At 35.1% G+C, this 18,870-nt stretch overlaps 2 protein-coding genes across 10 annotated transcripts in view; one reads left to right on the top strand and one right to left on the bottom strand.

The window, feature by feature from the left end:
• Positions 1-18,870, top strand: part of T48 (FU domain-containing protein T48) — a 236,252-nt gene that overhangs the window by 113,619 nt on the left and 103,763 nt on the right. The window lies entirely within an intron of this gene.
• Ir8a (Ionotropic receptor 8a) lies at positions 1,640-15,021 on the bottom strand. Its single transcript, XM_067772906.1, has 10 exons — positions 14,952-15,021; positions 14,725-14,877; positions 6,848-7,053; positions 6,602-6,772; positions 6,352-6,534; positions 5,897-6,272; positions 5,343-5,841; positions 4,709-5,065; positions 2,274-2,523; positions 1,640-2,212 (listed from the first exon to the last, which is right to left on the bottom strand). Exons 1-10 carry the CDS (start codon positions 15,019-15,021, stop codon positions 1,640-1,642), a joined length of 2,838 nt encoding a protein of 945 aa, XP_067629007.1.

Raw genomic sequence — 18,870 nt, forward strand, 5'->3', positions numbered from 1 at the left:
CACCCGACCTACCAAGGGACGCCGCTGAAAAGACAGTTGTGAGTAAAAGCATTTCTCCTCTTTTTATTTGTTAGTACTGGCTTGTGTTTGACTTCACTTAGAATGCTAATTCTACATGGTAACTGAATCAAATATCAGATGTCTCCAGACAAACCTGGAAGCAAATCACTGGGAGCCGAACTATGTCATTTACTAATCATTTACTTATCGGCTCTGTGTATATCCATTTTTTGCAGTATTTACAGGGCACTGCCTTTTGGAAGTAGATTCTGAATGGCTGGAATCCCAACAAAGGAGGTTCTTGCAACCCTGGGACTTATCCAGGGTCGCATCTCCCAGCACTGGTTGAGTGAGGCCAACAATAGGTGGAATCGGTTGCGGACCTGCAGAGTTTCCAAAAGCATGTGGCCATTATATAACGAAAAACGATCTATAGCTGTCCTTAAGATGAACAGAAGGGATGTATTCGGAGTAGTTGCGGTGCTCACGGGGGCATTGGATAATTGGGTTACATGCGGCAGGGATGGGACTGGAACACAATACCTCCTGTCGCAGCTGCAAGCGCCCGGAGGAGGAGGAAACGGTTGAGCATCTGCTGTGCGAATGCCCAGCACACTGTCGCAGCAGAATAAAGTTTCTTGGAAAGCCCTTTTTCGAAAGCCTCCCAGAACTCAAGGGTGTTAGGCCGGGAGCGCTTCTCAAATTTATAAACTTCACGGGATAGATATAGGCGGACGGGTTTCCCTGGGGCGCTTACCTTTCATTGGTTAACTCACGAGTTTGAGGTATCAAAACGGCACATGAGCGCTAATTGGACTAAATTGGGACTCGCCATTCCAACCAACCAACCAACCAACTTTTAGATATACCCTGCTCTGGCCAAGGCTTTATGGAATGATTGTAGAGGTACTTCATTCACAGACTAGAAGAGCTATGCTTTGCTGACTGATGAACTCTTTCAGCGTCTTCCACATCTAATGGTGGAAGGAACCTGAATCATACCAGTTGTACCACAATAAGCCAGCCAGCTTAAATGTACCTCTCTGCTACAATATTGTAACCTAACATAATCTACGCTTTCCTCGGTTACCGGGCATTCCTTAGTGGAATAAAGATTCGACCGTGTTGTTTATAAGTCCCTAGGCCCAATACCTTGAACGGGCTTATCTAAAACCTGTACATAAACTAGCTTATTTCTGTCTTTGATTAGTCCGAGCATTCATAAAGTGATGTCAGACAATCCTCATTATTCTAGAATCCTTAAGATCAAGATCTTTAGATTAATCAGAAGAACGACATATCGTTCCCTATATCTCCAGCCATTTCTAGAAGAACAAAAGACACATTCAATCTCTGTGAGGTCGTGACTGATCGATCTGTGCAACCATACCTTACCAAGTTAATAACTCTAGCGCTATAAGAGGAAATGGCTACTGGAAAGTCAATGCTTCTTAAGACAGATATCGTATATGAGTTGCAAGCGAGGATGTTAAGTAATCGCTCAAGCAATCCCTACGTCTGTTTTTCAGCTATTAAAATTTAAAACAATTAATCACACTTCTTATTACTTATCTTTAATTATAAGTTTTGCTTAGTACTCCAAAAATGTTAAAGCATAATTAAAACACGAGCCCGACACTTATTCGATATACGGCGGCAATTCATCATCTCTATTACGTTGCATGACACCCTCCTTCCTATAATCTACACTCTCCTTACTATCGTCAGGTTGTCGCAATCCGATTCGCCTCGGTTTGAACTCATTGCCCAACGTAATGCTAGCCGGTACTTTTTTACCACGAAATTTGATCGCGTTAAAAGCCGGTGGTGGAGTGCCACGTTCCGGTAAATTATTATCATCACGCTTTGACGTATGCCAAATGCCAATACGTTTCTTTGATTTCTTTTTCGGTATTAATTGTTTTATTGATGAACTCGACGAGGCGGGTTTAACGGTGATTACTTCATTGAGGCGGCGCATTGCACTATACTTTCGTCGGTAATAGATAACCTCCAAAACCAATGTAACCATAGCCAAACCCAAGCCGAATAGCGTAGCTATGAATACACCGCCCAAGCTTTCCAATGAAATGCCTTCTTGTTCCTCATTTGCCGAACATTCTTTGATGCGTGACATATTCCAGTATTTTGATTTTAAATCTTCGAAAAAGCGATCTTTTTGCATCTCGAGCAGTGCATAGCCTAGTTCGTCCTAAATAATATATTATTGTTTAGTAAATTAACCTAAAATGGTTTAAGTCTTAATTGCTTACCGCAAAATGTGATCCCTGTTGTATGCCAATGGCGTAAGGTTGTTCAGCGAATACCTCGCCCACTTCGGTTAGATTGCAATTGCGTGTCAACTCATATTTGATTTCGGCAGAATCGTGTATGAATGCAAAATCGGCGTTTTCGTGTTCGTTTACCTTTCGAAAACCTTCTTTGGCATTTTTAACTGGTTCAGAGCCATTTATTGCCAATAATATGGTACCATATTGTTCTTTAATGGGGTAGTCCCAAATTCTGAAAGTAAAAAAGTTCATTGTCACATCCAAGATATTTTTGAAACATCTGTGGTCATTCAACTTAGAGTGGGACGGACAACTCCCAAAGAGTTTGATCCTTGAGTGGGAACAGATGGTCTACGATCTGCAAGCGATAAACCAAATTCAAATTCCACGATGGCCAAATTATTCACCTTCTACAACCAAACTTATAGAACTGCACGCATTCAGTGATGGTTCCACACAAGCGTATGCTTCCAATGTATATTTACGCGTTCAAGATTCTCAAGGTAACTACCATACTAATATTATCACAGGCAAAACGAAGGTAACCCCAAAACCACCTATATGTATTCCTCGTATCGAACTCTGTGCAGCAGTTTTAAGCATAAAACTTGTCAAATGCGTACTTAAACACATTTCCATAAATGCGAACCGAATTAAAGTATACTATTGGACTGATTCCACCATCGTTTTGTCCTGGATAAGGGGGGGACATACACCGCTGGCCTGTATTCGTATCAAATCGTGTAGGGCTCATTCATACCGAATCGCATTTCAAACAATGGCATCATGTTTCGACTCATGAAAACCCCGCCGACCATTCATCAAGAGGCTTGAAGCAACACAGCTTATAAATTGGGATCTATATTGGCACGGCCCCACTTAGTTGTGCAAGCCGAAAGAAACCTGGCCTGTCTCGGATTGGACGTTTTTGGAGGATGAAGAAGACGTCGAACACATGGTCAACGTGGCCATTGTAGCCAATGAGAAACTGCCCTTGTTTGAGCGGTACTCATCTTATACTTGTTTGTTAAGGGCCACAGCCATGCTATTATGAATTAAATACAATCTCACAAGTCCTTCGGAAATTCGATTACGAGGTTGGTAGTCGGGGCTAGATTCACTCGAGTGGAAATTGATATTTTGGCGAATCTTGACATCACTAGGCTGTTAGTAAATAATCACGCAAGAATAAAACATGAAAACACTTATGTACAAGGCAACGAAGAGATCTCTCACACACACACATGTGGTCATCAGCCGAAGTAGTTGCTCACACATACACACGCATATGACAATGAGAAACGCACAAACTACAAATATACATGTATATAGCTGGTAACTAAGCAGGAGATTCTAGAAGAGGAAACGTCTAGACCTTTGGAGAAATACGCAGACGAGGCAACAGAGAGTATAAAAGCAGCGCAAGCTGAGGAAGCAGTAATCAGTTTTGATTTAAAAACGCTATTGGTTGTGAAGTATAATTGTGAAGTACTACTTCGAAAGTAATCGAATACCAGTTTGCAATACTAAATACAGTATAGCGATACAAACGTTAGCATAAGGTTTCAAATAAGGAGAATTCTCCAAAATTCGTTACAATATAGAAGATTCCTAGGTTCTGTCTGTTCTCTTGTTTTGCTTTTTAGGTAATAGCGGGTATCGGACCCAGTTATGACTCCATCTGTAGGCTACCCTAACATCAGCCCCTCTAGAAAAAAAAAGATACATATTGGGGCCTTTTGATAAATGTATCATCTTCCAAGAAGAATACTAAAGTTTTTAAGAAAAGCCGAGCTTATCATAAGACAGACCTCGAGAGGCCTTGTAATCAGAGGAAGGCTGTTTGAAATTAGTTAAGAAATGCATATCGTCGTCCTCTTCTCAAAGTTTTATGCTAGAAAGTTGTAATCTAGCATTAAAATAGCAAGACCTTCACTGTAACTGCTCTTGCGCCTGAAACCGTACTATACTACAATTTAGCTTACAAGGGCGCCTGGCGGACGCCTTTGGCCTATTTATCTTCCTATTGCCCTGAGCTCATTGTCCTTGTGACTGCTTCGGCAGAGGGCCGATGCCTGTGCACCAAAGACTATCATTGCCTTTAGAGTTTACTTCCCCTCCGCTCACGGATGGGCCTACCAAGTTTCGCCTAATACAAGCCCATTTTCCACCTTCTATAGAGCATGTAAATATGAAAACGGGTTTGCTAGCGAAGTAACCAGCACTAACGTGAGTTCTCCTTATGTCGCCGCTGGCGTAAAAAAATATCAACATACGTTCCATGGAGACCTTTTCTCTCTCTCTAAAGTCTCTTAAGGGACTCTCTTCGTCAAACGATTCGAAAGCCAACAGCTTTAAATGTAAAAACCCTTTTCTCGCACCTTTCACAACTACGGCCAAAGAACTTCTCTCCGTACCTGTACTTTTGAAAATCCTCCGACACATTTAAGGTCAGCTCCTTCCACATACGATATAACGTATCCTCAGCAAATTTCATATTTATAAAATATTGATGTGTACTCGAAGCCTCAACCACGGTATAATTAATGCGAGACTGACGTGCTAACTGTTCCAATGATTGAACGGGTGCTTGCATACGTTCGACAGTAAGAAAGGCAGCTAAATTTGCGGTGAATGTGGCCAACATCAACACGACAAATAACCAATAAGCGGCGACCATAACACGCCCCGACACTGCTTTTGGGGCTTCACCCCCGCCCTGTGGGGTGAAAGAAGTCAAAGCAAACCAGAAGCTCTCACGTAAAGTAAATTCCCTGAAATGAAGAAGCATTAAATATTATAATACTTTTCGATTGGGTTCGATGGGTTTTAAGCTTTTGGGCAAATAAATAAAGTTTAAAAATTTAAATTTTTCCTCTACGCCCCAAAGCGTTTCGGCGTTACCAAGACCATCATCAAGGATATCTTTTATAACTTGACTATAAAGTAGATACTTCTCAAAAATACGCGGGAACATAGAAACGCGTAGGATGGTCAAGAATTTTAATTCTATCTTTCATTTATCGCCCTGAATCTTGCTACCCTCCTCACCTGCATGGATATTGATATGCAGCGCGATTGTTCCGATAACTATATGGCGAATATTTATCGAGAAACCAAATCATTATGGCACTACTAACCAAAGCCGCTATTATGCTAAGCCACACCTCCACTCGCAAAACTGTCATAAACTTGAAAAGTGAAGTCTGACGTACGGGTTTACGCATTACAATCGAAATGCCGGTCTGCTCAAAATATGGTGCTATATAATCGATAACTTCTTCACGTTCAGAATACATTTTAAGAGCAACAACTGCAAAATCCGTTTCACCAGTCACCAGATCGCCAACAATACCATCCCAACGATCATTCACAATATCATGCCGACCAAATTCACCTGAAGCTGGTGGTATTAGAATGTAACCAAAATTGAGCCGCTCCGCTAGGGCTTTAACGAAATCAATGCAGAAACCCTCCCAAATCGGATTGCCATTAGCGTCTAGTACAAGCTCATCTGTCTGCGGATCGCGTTTTAAGTAGTTCCATGGTACTAACTGCAAATTTAGGAAGTTTTAGGTATTAAGGCGGGCGCAACAAAGCTTCACTCACCTCTACTGTACCTATACGAAAGAACCTTCTTGGTGGACTGAGCGTCTCATTGATCTTACGCAATCCGTTTCTATTCCAAATAGCTAAACTGGTCATATTATTGTTTGAGTTGGCGTATAGATTTATATCGACCGTTGGCGCATAAGTAAGGCGTGGCAAAAGATCAAGTTCACCTTCGAGAAAAGTAGAGTCTGTGGTGAAATGTAAAAAATCGCTCAATGGGAATTGTTCTAAAATATCAAAACCAGTGGTGGCATTTTCGAAATGGCTCGTTTTATTGCACTCGACTGTGGAAGGTTGTAGCCAATACATATTTTTTTGTTTCACCGCCATTAAACCACGCAAGATTTCCAAGATCATTGCGCGCTGGAACTGATTGAGAAATTTTTTGTTTGAGCACGCTATTTGAAACACCTGCGCTCACACTTCAAAGCATAGTTTCAGTACTTACGGTAAATTCATTGCTCAAACAATAAACATCCTTCATTCTCAGCGCTTGACAGAGAGTCTGTGGATTGAGTGTAAATTTCGTCGCATTCACCACCGTTTCGGTGTATTTGAAATCGCGATCGCGCGTATCCAAATAAACGAAATGCCATTCAGGCGGCCGTTCAAATAGATTACCTGCAGCGATCTGTAAGAAGATAATTATATACATGGGCTTAGATGACATTAGTCCACATCATCGCTAACACTCTTACCCTATCAAAAATATTATTCATTTCTTTACCGTTCGCGAATACGGCATAACATGAAGGTGCTGGCCGCAGTCCACGCGCACGTTTTACAAAATCGCGTTCATCGTATGCATTTAACATTAGCGTCCGAAATGGGAAACCTTCTATAATGTGTATAATTGCCTCTTCAATATCCTAAATATTAAATATTAATGCAAACTTATCTTACTGTAATTTTTTGGAAATACTAGAGAAAACCCAGCAACATACCCTGGGATTCTGAAACATCATAATACATTCGTGTCCGGCTTTTGCTTGCACAAATTTTGCAAACATTTGTAAAAAGGGCGTTAAAATACGTTCAACTCGTAGAAAAGGAATTTGATAGGATCGTAATAACTCCAATCCATCTCGCCAGAAGGCATAAGTAAAATCGATAACTACGGAGGCACCAACTTTTGCGAGATGATCACAAACTATAAAAGAGTGGATTGAACATTAAAAGTGTTAAATATTTATGTATTGTTTTGTTTTTTATCCTCAGAGTGCTTTGCACACAGAGTATATTAACTTTGATTGGATAACGGTTGGTTGTACAGGTATGAAGGAATCGAGATAGAGATAAACTTCCATACATCAAAATCATCAGTATCGAAAAAAAATTCGATTGAGCCATGTCCGTCCGTCCGTATTTTGATATTGAGATATCTTGATCAAATTTGGTACACGAGCTTATCTGGACCCAAAATAGATTGGTATTGAAAATGAGCGAAATCGGAAGATAACCACGCCCACTTTTTATATATATAACATTTTGTACAACACAAAAAACCTGATTATTTAGTAAATAATACACCTGGAATCTTGAAATTTGACATGTGGACTGACATTGAGACTCTTGATAAAAATTTGAAAACAATTTTTGAAATGGGCGAGGCACCGCCCACTTGTGATAAAATCAGTTTTACAAATATTATTAATCATAAATCAAAAATCGTTGAACCTATCGTAACAAAATTCGGCAGAGAGGTTGCCTTTACTATAAGGAATGCTTTGAAGAAAAATTAACGAAATCTGTTAAGGACCACGCCCACTTTTATATAAAAGATTTTTAAAAGGGTCGTGGACGAATAAAATAAGCTATATCTTTGCAAAAAAGAGCTTTATATCAATGGTATTTCATTTCCCAAGTGGATTTATAACAGTAAATAGGAAAAACTTCAAATTTAGAAAAAGATCATGGCACCGCCCATTTTATGAGTAAGCAAGTTTCTATGTTTCGGGAGCCATAACTCGAAGAAAAATTACCAGATCGTAATAAAATTGGGTACACAGATTTTTCCTATAGCAGGAAATATTTCTAGAAAAAATGGACGGGATCGGTTAAAGACCACGGTAACTTTTATCAACCTATTTCAAAATAAAATAAAAATGTATCTGATTAGTTTTAGCCACTACGATCTAGAAGCCTTTCTGAGGACGTTGTTGTAAGCCATATCTAACTTTTGTAACTATATCAACTGTTTCTCTATCGGAACCTTAACTAATTAACGAATTATCAATTGTTTCTCTATCGTAATCTTAACTAAAATATCTGAATTATTATGAGTTTATTCTATAATATTATTAAAAACTATACATCCCACACTGAAAAAGAATTTTACTATGTGAACTGGCATTTAATAATATTTTAAAAATTTAATATAAAAAATGCCATGTACTTTTCTTATGCTATAGAGTAATAGAATGTGCTCTTTCAATATTGTAATTTATTTAAAATATATATAGGCTTCATTAGAAACCCCAATTACTCAAAAAAAGTCAACCTAGATCTCCCAATTTTTCTTTATACATGAAAACGAATTATATTAACAAGTATCGCCCGGGGTCGAAAATTAGACCAAACTAATTTATTTTTTGTATAAGGGATATGAAATTTAAAGTTTGCGCTTTCTAGATAGGGACAATACAAATTTCTCGTTATTTCAAATGCCCCACAGCCCAATTCACATAATTTCTACACCTCAGGACAACACGGTGTTAATGTAAAGTAGGTGCAAACATAATTTATATCGATGTCTCGTTTTTGTACAAAATTTTCAACCTACGCAGGAGGAAATTTTCTTGAAATTGGCAAATAATTAATAAAATAGGCTCAACCATGCGAATTTGCTATGCACTGAAGAATTATATTTTCTACAAATTGGTGCATAAATAAAAAATAAATTAATTCTAGGCGCGATTTTCCTCCGAGGAGATTTAGGCCGAACTTTCCTTCCAAATGCGTCATGCCCTACAAATTGGGGCTGGACCACATGCTTTATGCATTATGAAAAGCAGATTAATTTTCAATGAGAAGCTTTTCATGGCAGAAATACACTCGGAGTGGTTGCCAAATCACTTCCGTTGGGCGACCGCGATTAAAAAACCTGTTTCCTAAGTGAAAAAACTTGTTTTTAAATTTTTAATGTTACTTTGCCCGAGTGTTGAACCCAGAAACCTGCGTGTGGTAGGCGGGTCACGGTACCACTGCACCACGGCGGCCATCATATATGGGGTGCAATCGGTGCAAATCGGTCAAACGGTGCATTCAAAAATATTATTTGAAAAATTTGTGTGTAGCGTATTTACATATGGGTGAGGCCATCTCAAGTGAGCATCGCATTTACCAAGTGTTCGAATAACGAAAAAAATTCTTTTCACATTAAAGCCTTATAAAAGGGTAGGAAATCCTGTTAATTTTTTTCTCGAAATTTTTTACCGTTAAATTTTTATAACCAATTGAATTTTGTCGCATCAAATCGGTCCACATTTTTTTTCTCAGAAACTAGTGAACCGATTTTAATAATTTTTTTGTGACATTTATAAAACAATGCACTATAATTTTGAATTTTTTTTTATACACAAATTAAATTTTTTTTTTGTTAAATAACATTAATTGTTATAAAGAAATTATTATATAACTAACTTTTGCGCCTCTGAAAAAATATTAAATAAAAGTAAATTATGTATTCAATTATATTTTTATTTCTGAAAAAAAAAAAAAAAATAAAATAAATAAAAATTGGGGCCCAGCAATAGTTTCCTTACAATAACGTTATATGTGCGAGTGCATCCGCCGTGAATGTGGGGAAGTATGACTGTACTTAATGTGTGTAAATAGGTATGTATGCTGGGGAATTGAAATGAGACTGTTTCAACAACAATAATTAGCTAAGAAATATTAAATAGGCAAGTTCATTGTAACTGAGCAGTTAGATAGCTTGGTGCATCTAACTGCATAATCGTACGACTTTAATTTTTAAGTAATAAGCTCTTTGATTTGAATTTAAAAATTTAGTCGCAGGCGGATGTTATTTTAATAAAGACTTGTTACGTTTATCACGTAAATTTTTTCAAAAACAAAGTATATTGTGAATAATAGTTTCTAAACAGATAAATTTATAAGTCGACTGGCGTGAATTTCCCAATTTCGTTAGTAAAATTAGTAGTAAAATGCCAAATCCACACCGGTGTTGTAATCCTTTGCAAAAGAAAAATCACTGTCGCGCTTACAAGGATTTAGTGCAAGTAAATGAAATGTACAGTGAAAAGTTCAGTGGTCTTATCGGCCAATACATATGTCGCTCTTGCAAACGTGCTTTGTTGAAAGCAAAATCTAGTGAACTGGAAAATATGTCTATCGGAGAAGATGCAATTAACTCGCGTGATAGTTCTCCGGAAAAAATCATTGTGCCTGATGATGATGTAAATGCTGATTCAGATTTCGATAGTGAAATTGTTGACAAATCAATAAACGTGGATAAAATAAATAATTTGTTTAAACAATGAGATGTGATCCCAATAAAAGTGCGGCGCATTTCAAAATTATCAAAAGAGGAGAAAGCAAAATTGGCAGCTAAGCTCGATCTTATAGGAACAACGTGTGACAGCAGTTTAAGCAGTGAGATGCCACCTGAAGATGAAAATATTGAAGCACTAAGAGTATCCTTTAACAATCAAAAAACTCGAGGAGACAAAATAAATATATTGACATTTGTGCCAAAAACGTAGACCATCAGAAAGATTCGGGAAACTTTTAATGTGGCTCGTCGTATGGGTTCTACCGCAAAAAAGCTAAAAAAAACACAAGGAGTAGGATCTCGCCCTGAGAAGAAAAAAGGCCGTCCCATAAATCCAGAAACTGTAAAAGCTGTTGAAGAATTTTACCTATGCGATGATGTCAGCCGCATAATGCCGGGGATGCATGATAGCAAATCCGTTAAAAGAGATGGAGTTCGTTGTCATTAACAAAAACGATTATTGATGAACAATATTCGAAATCTGCACAGTATATTTCGGGAAAAATTTCCAAACATGCCGATATCATTGTCAAAATTTAAACAATTGCGGCCACAACAATGCATATATATTTGTTGGGCCTAAGGGAACGCGTAATGTGTGCGTATGTAAAATACACGAGAATATGCATTTAAAGTTTACTGGATTAAAACGAATGTCAATTTACCCAAACCCTGAACTGAACTCTCGGGACTGCTTAAAGAACATGGTCTGTCAAACACCTCTTTCCGAATTGTTTTTTGTTAAAATGTAAATATTTCCCCAGCGCGAAAAAGTTCATTGCACATTTAGAACAAATTTTCAGGAATAACATGTGGTTACGTCGGTTATTTACGAACAATGGACGAGTACTGACAGGTAAACTGTTTTTTTTCTTGTATATGGTTTACATATTTTACATCCCATTATTATATAATATACTTTTTTTTTCAGATGCACATTAAAAAAAAAAGGAAGAACATACAGATATCTTTCTGAAAAATCTACCATCTGAATTAGCTGATGTTCTAAAACACGATTTTCTTGCGAATACTCAAGCTAAGTATTTGACTGATCTTAAAAACAAATTGTGTGACAAGGAATATGTCGTATGTTTGGATTTTTCTGAAAATTACTCCTGCCGTGTACAAAATTCCATTCAGTCCGTGTACTGGAACACAACTCAAGCTACTATTCCATCCTTATGTAATTTATTATAAAGAAAACAGCAATGTACGGCATAAAAGTTTTGTAATAATTTCGGATGTCTTAGACCACGACAGCACAGCGGTGAATTTATTCAATTCCAAACTGATCTTGTTCATGATAAAACTTTTCGGAAGGAATAACGTAAAAAAAATTGTTTACTTCTCGAACGGGGCATGTTCACAGTACAAGACCAAGTACAATTTCATCATTCTGCTTAATCACAAAAAAGATTTCGGAGTTGACGCCGAGTGGCATTTTTTTGCGACAGCGCATGGCAAGGGTGCTTGTGACGGGGTCGGCGGCGTTGTAAAAAGATGTGCATATCGCTCAAGTCTCCAGAATAGCAATGGAACCAAAATCACTGGACCAAACGCTTTATTTAATTGGGCAAAATCATATTTCAAGTTAATCGATTTTGAATATTGTACTAAGATAGAACATTAAAGTCATGGCGCTCAATTGAATAGAATGAAATCGAATGTAAAATATTTTCGGCTTACGAAAAATCTGTTATTTTAAGCGTGAAGTAGAAAGTGTTATATGTATAATTGTCCGTGCTATTATTTATAGTCATCAAAAAAATAACATGTAAGCAACCACCATATTTCAGCTAATGACAAGATAAACGTGATAGTATGGAAAAATGTTCATAACATGCGAATTGTCGCATGGGAAGCGGCGGATGCACTCGCACATATAACATTATTATAAGGAAAATTTTGCTGGGTCCCCATTTTTTTTTTTTTTTCAGAAATAAAAATATAATTGAATACCACAAAATTTACAGTTATTTAATTTTTTTTCAGAGGCGCAGAAGTTAGTTATATAATAATTTCTTTATAACAATTAATGTTATTTAAATAAAAAAAAAAATTAATTTGTGTATAAAAAAGAAAACCAAATTATAGTGCATTGTTTTATAAATGTCAAAAAAAAAAAATTATTAAAATCGGTTCAGTAGTTTCTGAGAAAAAAATTTTTGACCGATTTAATGCAACAAAATTCAATTGGTTATAAAAATTGAACGGCAAAAATTTCGAGAAAAAAATTAACAGGATTTCCTACCCTTTTATAAGGCTTTAATGTGAAAAAATTTTTTTTGGTTATTCGAACACTTGGTAAATGCGATGCTCACTTGAGATGGCCTCACCCATATAGTTAATAAGTAGGTAAATAAATATTTTTGTTTCAAAACAAGCTACAAGTCAATTAAAACAAAGGTTAGGAAAGGAAAGGAAAAAAAGGACAAGGTAAGAACAGAAAAGGTGAGGAGAGGAAAGGAAATGAAGGGAATGGAAAGGAAAGGTGTTTAATACGCGTGTTATCGACGGGGTGTAGACGAGTTATCAATTTCTTATAATAAATTATCTATCGATAACAAAGGCACTCGATGATCTATCGATTTTTTATCGGCGAGTTATCGGTTTGTTAATGATATGTTATTGAGACGTTATCGATAATTTTTCAAAAATATATAGAAATGATGACGAAAACTTATCGACTTTTCGACAAAATCTCAATTTCTTATCGAAATTTAACCAATTTGTTATCGACGTGTAACCGAAAAATGATCGACTTCTTTTCGTGAAGCTATTGATTTTTCGTATCAAAATATATTTGATTTGCTATCGAAAAGTTACCGATTTGTTACCAATCATCTTTCGATTTTTTTGCCAAACATCTTGGAATTTTTAATGGATTTTTTATCGAAAAGTTATCAATTATTTTCGAAAAGTTATAGATTTCTGGTTGGAGCTAACAATTTGTGATCGGCGTGCTAAGGACTTGCTATAGAAAAATAATTGTTGTGTTATCAAAAAGTAATCGGATTTTTATCGGTTTGCTATGAAATACATACCGATAAAACTTCTATATAAAATCGATGACACTATAAGCCGTCTATAAGAAGCAGTTAACAAACCAACAAATTGCCGATAATAATTGTCTATCGATAATAAGCCGATAAAAACACAATAACTAATTCGTAACGGCTTTTACCGAAAAAAGCACGAAATTATTATTTGATTGGATGCAAGTGTGAGCAAGGCTTCAAGCATGGCTTAACTTCGAAACACTGGGCGAGCTCTAGTTAATTTAAAACCATTAGTTTTCTAGACGTACACCTGTCGGTTAACACATCGCATTTCTGTATTTAGTACTCATGTCTTTCCTACTTCAAAAATCCGCTTTCTTAGCAAAGTTAATAAAAGGGTATGGCTGGCGAACGAAAATAAAAATAGTTCGTGTGGAAACAAAAATTATTTCGGTTTGTTTTTTCAAATGTTTGTAGTCTACGGATCAATCTATATTCTTCGTTAATAAATTAAAAGAATTTAGCTTCTGTAATATCCCGTACAGAGAAATATAGAAATCCAAACAAGACCACATAGTCACATTTCCGTATTGTTGGCAATTTAAATCAAATGTGAAAATTTTTGGATGGAATCTAGATTTTATGCCAAAATGTGATCTCCCAAAAATTTAGTTTACTCATTTTTTTTTATATTAATAAGGGGAGTGCAGGTAATGTGTGTGCAAAAATGAATATCACATAATCGTTATCTGCAGACTTTGTTCTCACTGAGTTTCAAATTGTAAATTTAGTGCATTCTCAACTCTCCGGCTGCATTTGGAAGTTGTTCCAGGTTGAAAACACTCCGCGACCTCATTTTCATTTGCGTTTTATTTATTTGTAAGGCAGTTTTTTATATTAAATATTTGAATAAATTTAATTTTAGTTATTTTTCGATCTGTTTTTTTTTTGTTTCTGTCCTGGTTTTTCGTTTACTTGTTTAAGTATTTGATTAAATTTCTTTTTTTTTTAATATATATTTTTTATAAGTAGTAATTTGTTTTAGTTGCCTCTGTTTTTTTTCTATTTCACTCAGTAAGACTTAAAACTTAATTTCTTTTGTTTGGTTTATTTGGTCGTTTATTCGTTTCATTACATTGATTTTCAACTTTTATTTTCATAGAACTAAGTGCACTTGCAGAACTTTTTAACGTCAAACCCAGATAAAAAACTTAACTCTTTATTAAGAAATCTTGCCGTTCGTACAGTGGTTCTTAGATAACTTGTTGTTTTATTAACTTATTATTTCTATATTAACTCTACCTACGTTTCTTCAAATTTGTCTCCATCTTTTTTGGAGTATTCTCTATTACAATAATTGCGTACTGAATTTGTAAATCCGCATTCGTAGACTCGATTTCTTTTAACGCACGTTCAATATCACTATCAATATCCGTTTGTAGAGGATCGATCCAAAATGCTTAAAAATTTAGGAAAAATATTAATTTAACAAAATGAAATTTTGCGTATTTCTAAGTTTTTATAACTTTGTACCAATTTTCATTTCCTTGGCTGCAACAAAGCTCACTAAAATTAGAATCAGCAAATCTTGTGAGAGATACATTCTCTTTCATTTAGAAAACGTCTTAATACAATGAATCCTTTAAAAGTACTGTCACAGAAGGAGGCCTTAATTTAACAGCCAAGTATTCTATACAATTGTGCAATAAGTGTAATTTTGAAATAATTGATGTATCAAATTTATTATTGTGGGTGACAAGTCAAGGTCGAAATTTAAATTGCATAAAAATAACTTTCAAGTAATTTTCATTGATTTGCTTGCACAAACAGGTGACGCCATTTAATTATTTAATGATTTGCTGGTAAAGGGCGGCTGTTGTAAAAGAAAAAGATTGGAAAAAGTAAATTTTACAAACACACTTTTGACATGTCTGCACTTAGCATAGAAAGTTATAAAAGAGTATTTGGGGTATTATTATATCTGTTATATAAATAAATTGTCTTATCGTCTAAAAATAGAATGAGAAGAGCTTGCTATTGGCCAGCTATCGATTTGTTATCGACGGGTTACATGTGTGTCTTTAAAGTCTTATCAGTATCTATTTCAAAACAAATCGATGAGTCGTCATTGACAAATCGATAGCACACCGACAACAAATAAGTATGTTACGATTAGAAGTCGATAGCTGTTAAATAAAAAATCGATAATTTTTCGGTAAGAAATTGGCAACACGCCTTTAACAAGCTTGTAACACTCCGATAACAAATCTATAACCTCTTCATAGAATCTCAATAACATTTTTAAAACATCGATAGATACTTTTCAATAATAAATCGATAACGTTTCGATAACAGTTTTTGGATAAAAAATCGATACATTTTCGATAACATATTCATAACAAACTGGTAACACTCCGAAGACAAATGGTTAACTCTTTTTTAACAAAGAGATACATTTTTGATAACATAACATGATAACTTTTCTATAAAAGAAATCTATAACTTCTCGTTAGTAAATCGATATATTTTCGATATAAAACCGATAAATCCTAAAAAAATTTAGAGCTTATCGATAATATTGTGGTCAATAGCAAACTTATAACATTCGATAACAATGAAAAATTATCTATACTTCGACGATAACACACCTATAACAAACATTTCTTTTCCCTTTCTTTCCTTTCTTTAGTGTAACTTGCTGTCTGATTTCGCTCATATCCACTCCACCACCTGCATTTTTCCCACATTATGCTGTAGCGTAATGACTACACTTACGCTCAAATTCTCGATTTCCCCATACCATGAACAAAGATGTTTACACATAAAAAAATGATCAAACTTTCAAATATAAGTAGTTCTTATTTTGATATCTAATATCATTCTACAATTATACGCCAACCTTTGAAACATTTTAAGATCTCATATTTATAACCAATATCAATCTCCAATTATTCTCCATCACAAAAATACACGCACACATAAAGGAAAGTTGTCCAACAAACATAACAAAAATATTTCTCTAAACTTTGAGAAATTTATAGTCCTCCAGTTGATATCAAACATCATTCTCAAACCCCTAAGACAATTTTGGTTTTCAAGGTTGGAAATCACCAAATTGTTCTCCAACCTTGAGAAATTTTTAGCTCGCAAGTTGATATTCAACATATTTCTCCTAACCTAACCCCCAACCTTTCCGAAATTTTTAGTTCTAAAGAGATAATCAACATCTTTCTTCAACTATTTTCCAGCCTTTGGGGTATTTTCAGTTCTCAAGTTGATATCAAACATCATTCTATAGTTATTTTCCAATCCTTAAGAAAAATGTATCCCTCAAGTTAATATACATCATCATTCTCAAATTATTCTCCAACCTTTGAGAAACTAATAAATAAATTAGTAGGTTTACAGTTGATCTCTAAATTCATATTCCAACTTTTAATAAATAGTTAATGATAACTACCAGTTGGGAAATATCTTTTTCTCAATTTAGGAATCAGCAATTTCAATCATACAATAAAGGCCTTTTTGCTGAGAACGCAATGTTTCTCACGTCGAGCGACTTTTGAGAAACAACTATTTAGATTTGAGAATACATACATATGTTAGTTCTCAAATTGAGCCCTAATGCAACTCATGCTTAAATGTTCATTGGGTACATTAAAAGAAAGAAGCTGACAAAATCAAACGATTTACCAGTCAATTCAACTGAAATTTAGATCACTTTTTATATATGGCCAATTGCTAATACTGAAGGACCTTTTCTACTACTAATTCTAGAAAAAAAAACTGTCATCATACATTAACCATAGCTCGATTAACTTAACAGTTATTACTGTTTTCGTAAGAATGCCAATAAAAACTGTTAAAATAACAGATTTTCATCAACATTTCAATAACAGTAAAGGCTATATTACAAAGAATTCTGGGGCATAATTGTCATAAGAATTCTCTTTAAAATAACTTGATGAACTTGCATAATATTGACAGTTGCCCGCTGTTAAATTCACCAATCATATTAGTTCTATAAACAGAAAATCGATTGATTAATAGTCTGTAATTTTTACAGAATATTGTTGACTTGATACCAACGTTTTCACTTCTGTTCTGTGTACAAAAAACTAAGTGGAGTTTACCATATTAAGATCAGTTTGAACGAATGTCTATTAATTCAACAACAACAAACCCGATCTGTCGATTTTACTAGCTTTATTTCTATGGGTACATGAACCAATTTTTTTTTTGTTAAGTGTGAAGAATACACAACTTGAACCCTTTAATTGTTTTATTTTGTGTTTCTTTAATTTAGGTCGACGTTTTTTTATGTCTTTGTTTGATTTTCTTTTAACTTTTTTCAATGTCATTTATTTGAATACTTTATGAGTACTTTATGGGTTCTAAAACTTGGCTCATTGTTCTACTTTGTTGTCGGTCATTCAAATGACGTGTCGGTTATCATTTTCAGTTTTTCTAGTTTCACAAGCATTTTTACTCTCGCTTTATACAGATACGCTTTATGTTCCTATATTTTTTACCTTCTTCATTTTGAATTACACTACACTTACAATCGGTTTTAGTTACGGACAATACAAAATTATCTCATCGTTGGCGTTTAGGCGCCTTTGCTCTGACATATTTATTCATATTTATGTCCAATTTGCTCTGATTTCAATTGTAATTTCAAATGTTTAAAATTCTCTATAGACAAATTCATAAATGTCTTTTTTATTAGTTTCCATTTAATTACATCAGCAGCGTTTAAATAAATTTATTTAATGAATCGAATTCAATTGTAATTTGAAATGTCAGTCGGTTGGCGGTATTCAGTGATTTCATAAAAGCGGTGGAAAAAAATGTATACGTGAAATTACTTAGTTATAAAGTTCAGTATACATATGTACATAAATTTGTATGTAGACTAAGTAGATTTGTTTGTGCAGCGTAGATTTTTTTGTACGGAAAATTTATACTGGAATTTAGAAAACCGGCTGTAAAGGAGGGGAGTGCCCACACCACTTGCCTAGCAATTGAAATTAAATATCACCTTTCATTACAGTTTTACGACTGCTGCTGCCAATTGAGTAATTAAATGAAGTATATATTGAAATTGGTGATACGTTCATTATACATTAGTACACATGTGTTCACAAAAATATCAGCAGAAATTATTTAAAGGAAGCCCGCCAGATTTTGTTTTGAACAAACTTAGGCCTTCATGTATTTCCACTTCCATCTATTGGACGGACATATTTGAATCTAGAAAATCTACCGAACAAGTCCCTATAAACACTGAGACAAGAAAAAAAAACAGGCGCATCCTAACTGTCGGAATATTCAGCATTCAACAGAAGTAACAGATTCACGCATTTATATTAAAAAATGGAGGATCAAAATGATCCGTAGATAATCCCGAAATTTACCCGCAAGTAATCTGAAATTACTCCCAAATATTGCT

This window comes from Eurosta solidaginis, chromosome 1, assembly GCF_040869045.1.
Source record: "Eurosta solidaginis isolate ZX-2024a chromosome 1, ASM4086904v1, whole genome shotgun sequence".
Taxonomy (NCBI): domain Eukaryota; kingdom Metazoa; phylum Arthropoda; class Insecta; order Diptera; family Tephritidae; genus Eurosta; species Eurosta solidaginis.

What these genes read in the sequence shown, in the direction of transcription:
- Ir8a (XM_067772906.1), bottom strand. Translation starts at nt 15,021, where the DNA reads ATGTATCTCTCACAAGATTTGCTGATTCTAATTTTAGTGAGCTTTGTT. An exon ending in AGCCAAGGAAATGAAAATTG is followed by an intron (nt 14,878 to 14,951) that starts GTACAAAGTTAT and finishes TAAATTTTTAAG; the next exon opens with CATTTTGGATCGATCCTCTA. An exon ending in GTTTGAGCAATGAATTTACC is followed by an intron (nt 6,273 to 6,351) that starts GTAAGTACTGAA and finishes TTTCTCAATCAG; the next exon opens with TTCCAGCGCGCAATGATCTT.